Raw genomic sequence first — 12620 nt, 5'->3', positions numbered from 1 at the left:
TGGAAAAATATTACAACAAACGAGGATGAATACTCATATCTTTTGATCAATAAACTGCTTATGCACATTGTCCCTTGAGATACGCTTGGTTCGGGTTGTTTTTAGGACAAATACTACCCTCTTCTATATTCGACCCCCCTTAATTCCGGGACTGAGTTTCTATTGCGACATTGTAGAAGTTGTTGCTGCAGAAGGTGTAGTCCCGACCTTTGGGGAGGCATCCCAACCTGATATTTCGGTAAAAGTCATGTCATGGAAGACATAACTATACGTTTGACTTACTTTATCTTGAGCTTCTATATCAGCACCATGTTGTAGAAGAAGTTGCATTACTTCTATGTGTCCATTTGCGGCAGCCCACTGGAGCGGCGTGCGGTCAAGCTGGAATGAAACACAAAGGTTAGAGCAGAGTCTCATGCCAATCCAACAATAATACATGTAAGGCGTCGTTCGGATTTTTCAACGCAACTCTTTTTCTTCATTGGGTCATTTACTTACACCACCAGGACTGGCCTCATATATTTCTGGCATGAATAATGGTAAATATGTGCCCTGGTGGAGAGAAGTAACTACCTCGCCGTTCCCACTCGTCGAGAATACATAATGATGGAGTGATACTCATATCTCTTGTTGTATAATCAGCGAATCCAGGACATGGCTACCACGAAGGCTTAGCTTTTTGAATCAGACTTCAAACCAGGCCCGTGAAACATTACTTACATTGTTTGTGCAGTTGACATTGACCTTAGCTCCGATAAGTCTCTTGACCACTTCAATATTATTTTTTCTTGACGCTTCATGGAGGATGACCTCAGATTTAAGCACTGAAAATGTATAGAAAATATCATGAAATAATCGTAGGGCTTGGGGAAACACAGATAACATCATTACAGAATCCTAATTGACTCTGGCGTAGATGATTTGCTAAACTGTAAAAAAAGTAATACAGAATGAAAAATGGAAAATGGAAAATGCAGATTAGTAACGCATTGCGAAAATTACACCTGTATCAACTAAGTTTTCGATCGGACATGTCTGGAGGCTTTTAGACTAGTAACGGACGTGCGAAGTAACGATCGACTAGAGGGAACAACGGCAGAACTAGTAAATTGTTTCAAACGTTTCTTTTTTGGGAGGTATTCGCCATAGCACCGCTTTGGGATTCGTGAGGCGGATGACAGGTGTTCACTACTGGGACTAACGCACATTAACCGGTCAATGAAGCAGGGGGCATGACGACTATTCGTCGATACTTAGGACACGGGCAGCTTGATATTGGGAGATTATTGAGTGGGCCTTCCTTCCTGTCGGATATTGCAGCCACAAGCGTGACAGCGGTGGCCAGCCATCAACCACACTATTGTTCAGCAAGGATAAAGTTCAGCTGATGATCACTACTGTGGTTGGGTGCTGGACAGACCCAGATATTAGCGGTTTTATGTGGCAACAAGAGCGTCTTGTTACATCGCTATCATGGCTACGGTGGCTATGTAAATGGAGATTTTCTCTTGGAGACCAAGTATAAGCCCTGGGAATGAAATATTCTAAACGTATGACTTAATCAATGGTCAAATGTTCACCTAGCAATTCGCCTTCATGCCTAAAAACAACGCAGTATAGGATATTCATTCTAGGAGGACACTGATTTCTGTAGCAGCGTTCTCCCTCCATTATTTACCGATGACGTTGATGTGCGAATAGTCAGTGTTATGTATGTGTGAATATTATCATATCTATCATATTAACATGTTGGTCCTCGTATACTCAGCTGGTAATGTGTTTCAGTTAAGCAATAAAGCATATGTTCGAGTTCTACTGAAGAATGCATTCAGAGTTGCTGAATCATTAAATCGGAGACAACTCATTCAGAGACAGCTTAGAATCAAGTAAATACAGTGGAACCCCAGTCGGCGACCAGCCCCAAAAACATCACACGGTTAATACGGTCAAGTCAGTTTTCGGGGCACAGTGAGGATTGCATTCCAGCGCTGGCTGTCGAGGCTAACATCTGACCCTTCAAACAAAGTGTTGGTCAAGTAAAAGCAAAAGGTTCGTTCTCGTACACCCTGTACATGCTCACACGATTCTAGTTCTACAATCCAATGTTCCATGCTCATCTATAGTACTTATGTCAGAACTCAATAATGATACATACTCTGGGTCTCCTGGAAGGCGCCAACCATACTAACATCTTCGCCGGCATCTTTCTTTTTCTTGTCGGCGACCTGAAATTGACCAGTACCTATGAGACTTGGGGGCATCTCCTCGTCTTCCTCAGACTCATCGCCGAACATACTCGGGGTAAACATCGTGGCGTTTGTCTTGTTTGCAACAACTAATGAAGTGTTCTCATTATTCCTATAACAATCACTGTATCCAGAATGAACTAACATCCAGAATAATTAGCAAAAATATTGTATACTGCGATTCGAGACAATGATCTAACTCCATTTTGGACTACTGGCACATTTGGTGTAAAACACGCCTGCCCAAATGGATAATAACACCATGTATTCCATAACTACAGTGGTGTTCTGTGTCATAGCCGTGATGCAGTTTTAGCTTATCTTTTAACAGTATCAATGATGGTGATTTCGAAATCAGTTTCAGGTGTTATTGTAATGTACACAACCAATATCTCACAGTTAACTCTAAGAAATCCAGAACACTAGAACTAAGTATTGACCACTACATGTACACTGACTAACTTTAACTAAATCGACACTAGACTCCGTTTGACCGATATCCTCTAACTACGTATACGAACTTGGAAATAAGGCTGTTTCGTTAAACGTAAATTGAAAATGCGTCCAATGAAAATAACTGCAATGTCACTGCAAAGGCACGAAGACACTTATCCTGCTTACTCGCTAACACTCCTTTCTATTGAATGCATATGTATACATCTATGGCGTTTCTCCATGTATCCGACGAAGGATCTGACCCATCTTCATTGAAAAAGAGAATTAAACAAGTCCTGACAAACATATACAAGCTATATATGACCACCAGATATCAGAGATCCGCGTTGGATGAGACCAAACTAGAGTCATCCATCACCGGTACAGAGATAGTATCTCGCCAATTACAACACGACTCCTCCGCGATGTTTCTTGGATGTAAAGATACAAATATGCCGTAATGGTAAAATAATAACAGTAACTGGAAGGATGTAGGGAATGATGATACACGGGTACTCGAACATGACTCGATAATCACATCTTGATAATCCTGGTTTTACGTGTAGGAGACTCCACTGAGACAAATAGAAAATGATTCTGCAATGATATGACCAGACTATATCATGGTCCCAGTGGTACATGTATACTTGAAAAGGTATTGCACTCACAGTAGGTGATGATACTTTTCATGCATATTCCTTTCGTAAATGCACATGTAAAACTATCGCTTGAGTCCACAAGTGGCAGCACGGAGACACACAATCGACTATTTGTTTGCAGTTATTAATCCACTGACGAAAACAAATATATGAGAAAGAAGCACTGAAGACGTTTGCATATACAACCGCGCTGAGTCTGTGTTGAAACAGTTGCAATAAACTATGGCGAATTCGTTGTACCAATTAGAAACCCCCAAATTATCGACCATTTATATGGAAATGCGCTTGGTCTGTCCTTGATGTTGCTGGAATGACGCTGTTGACTTCATTGCATGATTTCATGACAGAAGAATTACAATATGCGGCTATCCGCCTATTTCACGAATAACCACGATTCGTGAAAGTAAAAGCAGCAAATGTTTTTCGCTGAAAAACAGTAAGGAATTTTCCAATACATCAAAATCAAATATTCGTGAATTGCAAAAATGATCAGACGCGGAAATGTTGTGGCCAATAATATTCCGCATGACTGATGCAAGCAGCCATAAAGATAGTATTCAGAAGACAACGTTAGCCATGGTAATATCCTTTATATATAATTCATGATAGATGTGGTTTAGTATGATATCCCAAAGGTACATCCGTTGTATGAGAGTGAACATAAAAATTCTGCTGGTGTGTGGTGGCTTCCGTTTAGATGAAGATGTTGCACATCTGAAGAGCTCCTTTGAATGGTAATTTGAATGGCTTAATATTACATGGTTGTCATCCGAGTGAATCCGGCAAGGCTTCAGTAACAGCCAGCCTGCACATCGCCATGATGAAGGTCACACTGATCACGAAGTTATAAATCCACAAGCCACGAAATATTGGGGAAGAATTCCGATTCTGACCAGTTGTAGTGGGCTCTCAAGACCAGACAATAAAGGCAAGCGAGCAGAATAGTTTCCTCGCGTTTATCCACAAGTAGTCCCAGGAAGTGACATATTGTGGAAATGTATCAAGCACATATGAACTACTTCTATAAAATGCTGTCATTGCTATTTCTACAAAAGGCCTATGAATGTCATTAATATACTTTAGAACTTTATTAACACGTGTCGCAAATAGGCCTGTTTATCCCATAATGTCCCTTATAACCACCAGCTGCTGAAATCAGCAATGTCGCTTTAATCTATTTGCTGAATTAATGACGTATATTCGGACACTTATGACATAAGGCTGTTTCTTCCATTTCTCATGATGCTGTCTGCGCAATTTCAGGATAAGAGAAAATTTTGCATGGTAATTATCTGCATAGGACATCTTTGCCTCCGAGGAATAAACTGTGAGGGTATGTATATATATATATTTATTTATTAAAGTGTCACCATTACGTACAATAATGCCAGCCTATGAAGGCTTACGAGACACTATAACATCATCAAACTCTTTTAAATCATGGCTGAAATATGTATGAAGTATGAAAGGATAATAATCTCAGCTCATTCCCGTTACGATGCCCTATGGGTTACGATATATTATGCAAAAGTTCTACTCTCAAAAACGTAAAGTAAGTTCGTATATGAATAGAAGTACGTGTAGGTGTGGTCAACCTTACCATTTAGTAAAAAAAGTTATTATGACTGTGTTGCTCAATTCCTTACAATACGCTGCAAACAGCTGTAATGTAAATGTACAACAGCTGTAATGTAAATGCTTCCTATTCATACTATTTTTTTGTTGTCACAGTCATAACGGTTGCATGGCAACCAAAAACTCACTCATAGAGGAAAATGACATATCACAAAAAGGACCAGAAGATAATCTGATAGAGATTAATCTGTTGGAAATCCATAATAGAACGGAATTATTCTTCATCCACCAACTGCGTATTATTTGAAAACCCACTAATTCAGAGCGTTCTGATTTATATGATCATTTAGCAGACAGCAATAGATTGAAGTGATGAACAAGAAAAACCGATGCTAGTAGCTCATATCTCAATGGACGATTTAGCGAGAAAGTCTTTAGAATTGAGCTACTTGGCTGTTGGGGATATCTAGAAACCTTTTTTTCGCATACAGAGTATCAATAGTTATAGTTGAAGTTTAGTCTAATATCAACTACGGTACAGGTTATCCTCTTAGTCTTCACTCTCCTGAAACCTTTCAGTAGAACTCAGATGAGCTGCTCAACAAGCCCTACAATCTCAATGACCCACTTAGATTACAATTGCCCAATATTGGTTTAGAGCTAATACCGTCTCTACTGACGCTCAGCTATCAACTCAATACGTTCATTTCAATCAATTAGCCAACATATGTTTGTAGTGATTACTTCTTTTGACTCTTTTATATTGCTATCACTGAAGAGGAACTCGTGTTAAAACTGCAAAACTGCCAAGAAGCTCAATTCTAAAGACTTTCTCATCAAATATTACCTTGCGCGGTTCACTGTCATGGCCATGGCGCTACTCGCCCAACATATCATTTTTTTCACAGGATGAAAAGGCCTATTTCAATACAGATGTAATTTCACCCCAGGCTTTCTTTTTTCCTCTTGTTCAAAAGCTGATTTAGAATTTTAAGTTGACAAAGGCCTATTGATTATATATGAAAATCAAAAATAACTCCTTCAACTAAAACCTAGACCTCACAATAGTCGCCTCATTCTATCTGCACAAGATGGAGTTGATAAGCACAACCATTTGCCTACTGTTCCTTTCACAATATACCACTTTAACAGCAAGCTTTAAACTAAGATGTTGGTACTGGCCTTTCGATAAATTTAACTTTGTCGAGAACATTTTTGGCGGTGGGGCTGCGACTGGCAAGATAAATTTTCACTCTGAATCAGAAGTTCACAGACCAAGAGGAGTCGAGCTCGGTGCGGTCGAAATTGGGCGAAGTCGTCATGGGAGACGTATTTCACCTTCAGTCAAACTAAATGCGCGCCTGATACCACCAGATTTAAGATTTACCATGATATTCAGCGCTTGTTTGATTCCTCCTGCCCAAGGTTCTGTTACGAGGCTCCCCATCCTTGGAATACAATCCAAAAGAAAGGTGAGATTACTATCTATACTTATTGAAGTTACGAGGAAGGGAGCCAGACTAGGTCTCTACTCGGGAAGGAACAACAGGTTCAAAAAATGGTTCGATATTGGAAAATCTGTAAAAGTTCGACAATGGAACGCTTTCCACTTCTTTCATAAGCGAGGTTTATTCCGCTGTGAAGTGAATAACAACGGTGAAAAGCAATTACTCGGCGCGAGACTTGGAGGTGGGACTAGTCATCGAAAATTGCACAATATAATTCTCGGTTCAATAGGATTAGGGTTTGCAGGGAGGATGCAGATTACCAACGTGCTCCTGTTTAACCGAGTGATTAGTACCAGAGAGATAGACAATCACAGAGCGTGGGCCCAAGGTATGTTGGAATCATTTTGTATATTCTTCGTGCCTAACCATACCGATAGCAGCATCGACTCTATTTTGATCCCCTCGTGTGTTTTCCCCCCAAAATATGTTTGGAGAAAAACTACAGTTTATACCGAGATACAAGTGAACTACAACTGCTCATTTAATCAACGGTGGCGTTTCTCGATCAAGATAAGTCAGTTTGAGGACTAGCGAGGAAGACGTGATATGTCGTGTGGTATTAACACTCGCCTTCCTCGTTGTGTTACTAAACTTGCCGGGCTTCATTTCAGGCAGACAGTTTCGGAGATCAATGGGAGAGAGAACGAGAGTGAAATATGGCCTACTTTGTACTGAAGTAGGGATGACATTATCAGAATGTGCTACGCAATGCATCGTAACAACAAGATGTCGTTCTTTTCACTGGCAAAGGAAATGCAAACTTTGCAATATGATTCGTTTCAATGAAAGGGACTTCGCAAGACCTTTTCGATTGAAAAAGGGTAAAAGTGTACAACTATCTGTGTATTTCGCGAAGCGATATAGGAAATGTATCGACTTTTTATAGATCATGTAGCCTCCTCCGAGTGGGTATCACTGAATGGATTACTTAAGCAAATGCAGCTTTACCTATAGGAGGGCAGTATCACCGTAGAGGGAAACTATGCTCACACTTAACGGAGAAACCTTTTCACCTGGGGTGGAAACTATTTTTAGGGGGGCACAAATACACTGCTCAATCAGTGCTTCAACCGGATACAATTCTGACAGGTGCCCATTCATGCACCTGCATTTCAGGCAGGTCAAACAAAATGTGCAAAGAATACCTGTCTAGAGACTCAAGCTGATTCTGGTGTCAGTACCAAGGCCTTCTGGACGACTAGCTGAGAGATTCGCGTCACCAGGCCACAGGAAGGACCGTGGCGTGTGACCTAATCAATTAACCAGTGTTTTCCAGCAGATGATGGCCCTTCCCACAAGTGGCTTCTTGAGAAATGAGAATTCCTGCGTAAAGGTTTCTCGCCTGGGCCGATGATCACATCACCATGACGACGCCGCCCGAGGAATGATGAAGATGAAATCAGATGAAAAAATAGCATCGCAAAGCGAGCATAACCCCTCAGCCTATTAAAGTTGAAGGTGAGATAATGGTGAAGTTGGCTTAGTGGAGTGGCTAGTTTGCACATGGAAATTAAAATTGTGGAAACCTATTTTGAGGATGTGAGCGTGGCGACCATATTGAATTTCGAATCGCGCTGATTTTCGAAAGAAACCTTCCCCTTACAAAACTGCATTAGGCCTACACCCACTAAAAATTTATTCTATCCTCCAAGCCGTTCTCCTCGAAATTGACAGAAACCGATTTCAAGCACGTTGCCCTGGTGACCATATTGAGAATCAGAACGAGTCGGTTTTCGAAAGGAACCTTCCTCTAGTCACCCCCAACGTACATACCAAAAATGAATTTGATCGGACGAACGGTTCTCCTCGAACTTGACGGAAACCGATTTCAAGCACGCCGCCCTAGTGGCCATATTGATAATCGGAACGAGCCCATTTTCGAAAGGTACCTTGCTCTAGTCACCCTTAACGTACATACCAAAAATGAATTTAATCGGACGAACGGTTTTCCTCGAAATTGACGGAAACCGATTTCAAGCACGCCGCCTTGGTGACCATATTGAGAATCAGAAAGAGTCGGTTTTCGAAAGGAACCTTCCTCTCGTCACCCCAACGTACATACCAAAAATGAATTTGATCGGACGAACGGTTCTCCTCAAAATTGACCGAAACCGATTTCAAGCACGCCGCCTTGGTGACCATATTGATAATCAGAACAAGCCGGTTTTCGAAAGGAACCTTCCTCTAGTCATCCCCAACGTATATGGCAAGCGGAGTGTCCAGTTATTAAAAAAACCTAGATTTGTTAAAAAAAACTGGTTTTTTACCTAATAAACTAAGTTTATTTGGAAAAAATATAGGTTTTTTTAAGACAACCTTGTTTATTTCCTGATAAACCGAGTTTCTTTAATAAAACCAAGTTTTTTTACTTTCTTTCCTAATAAAGTAGGTTTTTTAACAGAAACTAACATTTTATGCTAAAAAACCTGGGTTTTTACCACATAATCGTATAAAATATAAGTTTCTGTACAGAAATGTCCATTTATTCAATAAAACAAGGTTTATTACCAAAACAACCTAGTTTATTTAAAAAAACTAAGTTTATTACTAATAAACCTAGTTTTAAAAAAAAACTGGTTTATTAGAAAACTTACATTTTTAATCCTCGATCCTACATTGAGTTATCTGGGATGAGGTTAGGGTCTCACTAACTAGTTTACAGAGTGCAGTGCAGTGCAGCATTACAAAGCTTTCCCATGTATGAATGCGGTGATCATGATGACTGGGAACGAGGTTCAATAGTGATACCGGATTGTATGCTACATGTGCTACCGCTAGCGCAAGAATCGCACTGGCTACAAGGCAGTAGTACCACGTGGTGCCGAGGTTGCCCATCCTCGTCCCGATAACATCGCGGATTTGTGTACATGGGGTGAGGTAGAAAATACAAGTTTCTCGATAGGAAGTAGGTTTTTGCACGCCGTTTGTCCAGTTATTCAAAACAACCTACATTTTTACAATAAAACCAGGTTTTATTGCAAAAAAAACAACAAACTAAGTTGTTTTGTATAAAACCAAGTTTTTTACGTAAAAAGGTAGGTTTATTAGCCATTTGTCCAGTTATTGTTAATAAACCAAGATTGTTTTCTATAAAACTAAGTTTATTACCACTGGATGAAAAACTTATATTAGGGAATAAAACCAAGTTTATTTGTTAAACTGACATTTGTGGATAGAAACAAGGTTTATTAGGTAAAAAACTTGGTTTTATTAAAGAAACTCAGCTTTTTAGGAAAAAAACAAGGTTGTTTTAAAAAAACCTATATTTTTTCCAAATAAACTTAGTTTATTAGGTAAAAACCAGGTTTTTTGAATAAATCTAGATTTTTTTAATTACTGGACACTCCGCTTGCCATAAACGTACATACCAAAAATGAATTTGATCGGACGAACGATTCTCCTCGAAATTGACGGAAACCAATTTCAAACACGCCGCCCTGGTGGCCATATTGAGAATCAGAACAAGCCCGTTTTCGAAAGGAACCTTCCTCTAGTCACCCCCAATGTACATACCAAAAATTTAATTGATTGTCAAAGCCGTTCTCCTAGAAATCGACGGAAACCAAATAGCAGACGCCCGCCCGCCCGCCCGCCCGCCCGCCAGGATTCGTTTATGGTCTATATATATGGCTTAGATAGACTCGCCAATGTGTAGAACCTAAACTCATTCATTACAGATGGCTTCATCCGACCACGTGACCAATGAGACATTTGGCTCACCATTGCGATGTGACTCATCTTATTCAAAAGCCTACCTTGATTTCGGTTTCACAGCCGAAATCGGAGGTAGTAAAGGAAAATTAATATCAAGCCCAAGTAATGGAGGATCAAATGACTGAAGTCAGATGGGAGAACCAGTCCCATTAATTCTCTAATTTTAATTGAGTCAGTTCATGACTTGTGGCCATATTCATTTCGTACTTCTTCCCAACGCCGCCTTACCTTGTAAAGATGAAAATATAGGATTCCCGCAGCGGCCAATCATTCAAGATTTTTAAGTGGTCTCTCTGCTGGTGGCCCCAGTGCCGGAGCACATCACAACCACCATTCAAGGTAAACATTGGCTTTCCATTTCTTTGAGTGACTGATTCATATGATCATTTAGAAGACAGCAAAAAATTAAAGGGATGAACAAGAAAAGCCAATGCTAGGAGCTCATATCTCAATGGACGATTTAGCGAGAAAGTCTTTAGAATTGAGCTACTTGGCTGTTGGGGATATCTAGAAACCTTTTTTTTCGTATACAGAGTATCAATAGTTATAGTTGAAGTTTAGTCTAATATCAACTACGGTACAGGTTATCCTCTTAGTCTTCACTCTCCTGAAACCTTTCAGTAGAACTCAGATGAGCTGCTCAACAAGCCCTACAATCTCAATGACCCACTTAGATTACAATTGCCCAATATTGGTTTAGAGCTAATACCGTCTCTACTGACGCTCAGCTATCAACTCAATACGTTCATTTCAATCAATTAGCCAACATATGTTTGTAGTGATTACTTCTTTTGACTCTTTTATATTGCTATCACTGAAGAGGAACTCGTGTTAAAACTGCAAAACTGCCAAGAAGCTCAATTCTAAAGACTTTCTCATCAAATATTACCTTGCGCGGTTCACTATCATGGCCATGGCGCTACTCGCCCAACATGACAAGTTCTTTTCTCACATCCCAATATCATTTTTTTCACAGGATGAAAAGGCCTATTTCAATACAGATGTAATTTCACCCCAGGCTTTCTTTTTTCCTCTTGTTCAAAAGCTGATTTAGAATTTTAAGTTGACAAAGGCCTATTGATTATGTATGAAAATCAAAAATAACTCCTGCAACTAAAACCGAGACCTCACAATAGTCGCCTCATTCTATCTGCACAAGATGGAGTTGATAAGCACAACCATTCGCCTACTGTTCCTTTCACGATATACCACTTTAACAGCAAGCTTTAAACTAAGATGTTGGTACTGGCCTTTCGATAAATTTAACTTTGTCGAGAACATTTTTGGCGGTGGGGCTGCGACTGGCGAGATAAATTTTCACTCTGAATCAGAAGTTCACAGACCAAGAGGAGTCGAGCTCGGTGCGGTCGAAATTGGGCGAAGTCGTCATGGGAGACGTTTTTCACCTTCAGTCAAACTAAATGCGCGCCTGATACCACCAGATTTAAAATTTACCATGATATTCAGCGCCTGTTTGATTCCTCCTGCCCAAGGTTCTGTTACGAGGCTCCCCATCCTTGACATAATATCCAAAGGATATGTGAGTATACTATCTATACTTATTGAAGTTACGAGGAAGGGAGCCAGACTAGGTTTCTACTGGGGAATGAACTACAGGTTCAAAAAATGGTTCGATATTGGAAAATCTGTAAAAGTTCGACAATGGAACGCTTTCCACTTCTTTCATAAGCGAGGTTTATTCCGTTGTGAAGTGAATAACAACGGCGAAAAGCAATTACTCGGCGCGAGACTTGGAGCAGGGACTAGTCATCGAAAATTGCACAATATATTTCTCGGTTCACCAAGATTAAAGTTTGCAGGGAGGATGCAGATTACCAACGTGCTCCTGTTTAACCGAGTGATTAGTACCAGAGAGATAGACAATCACAGAGCGTGGGCCCAAGGTATGTTGGTATCATTTTGTATATTCTTCGTGCCTAGCCATACCGATAGCAGCATCGACTCTATTTTGATCCCCTCGTGTGTTTTCCCCCCAAAATATGTTTGGGGAAAAACTACAGTTTATACCGAGATACAAGTGAACTACAACTGCTCATTTAATCAACGGCGGCGTTTCTCGATCAAGATAAGTCTGTTTGAGGACAAGCGAGGAAGACGTGATATGTCGTGTGGTATTAACACTCGCCTTCCTCGTTGTGTTACTAAACTTGCCGGGCTTCATTTCAGGCAGACAGTTTCGGAGATCAATGGGAGAGAGAACGAGAGTGAAATATGGCCTACTTTGTACTGAAGTAGGGATGACATTATCAGAATGTGCTACGCAATGCATCGTAACAACGAGATGTCGTTCTTTTCACTGGCAAAGGAAATGCAAACTTTGCAATATGATTCGTTTCAATGAAAGGGACTTCGCAAGACCTTTTCGATTGAAAAAGGGTAAAAGTGTACAACTATCTGTGTATTTCGCGAAGCGATATAGGAAATGTATCGACTTTTTATAGATCATGTAGCCTCCTCCGAGT

At 40.2% G+C, this 12620-nt stretch overlaps 1 protein-coding gene and 1 long non-coding RNA gene across 8 annotated transcripts in view; one reads left to right on the top strand and one right to left on the bottom strand.

The window, feature by feature from the left end:
• Positions 1–12620, bottom strand: part of LOC135500239 (ankyrin repeat and death domain-containing protein 1A-like) — a 44933-nt gene that overhangs the window by 10723 nt on the left and 21590 nt on the right. For 3 of the 7 annotated variants that reach the window (XM_064791590.1, XM_064791582.1, XM_064791573.1), the window contains exons 2-4: positions 2156–2225; positions 721–824; positions 283–381 (exon numbers count right to left, since the gene is read on the bottom strand). In XM_064791590.1, coding sequence (XP_064647660.1) covers positions 283–381; positions 721–824; positions 2156–2183 — 231 coding nt within the window. In that variant the 5' untranslated portion in view covers positions 2184–2225. Of the gene's footprint in view, positions 1–282; positions 382–720; positions 825–2155; positions 4283–12620 lie in introns of those variants that run through there. The other 4 variants (XM_064791600.1, XM_064791608.1, XM_064791553.1 and 1 more) reach the window with 3 other exon arrangements.
• Positions 6230–10653, top strand: LOC135483466 (uncharacterized). Its single transcript, XR_010446325.1, has 3 exons — positions 6230–6751; positions 7035–7881; positions 10101–10653. It is a non-coding gene; the product is annotated as an uncharacterized LOC135483466 (long non-coding RNA).

Source organism: Lineus longissimus, chromosome 2, assembly GCF_910592395.1.
Source record: "Lineus longissimus chromosome 2, tnLinLong1.2, whole genome shotgun sequence".
Taxonomy (NCBI): Eukaryota; Metazoa; Nemertea; class Pilidiophora; order Heteronemertea; family Lineidae; genus Lineus; species Lineus longissimus.
This window is presented reverse-complemented; position numbering and strand designations above follow the sequence as displayed.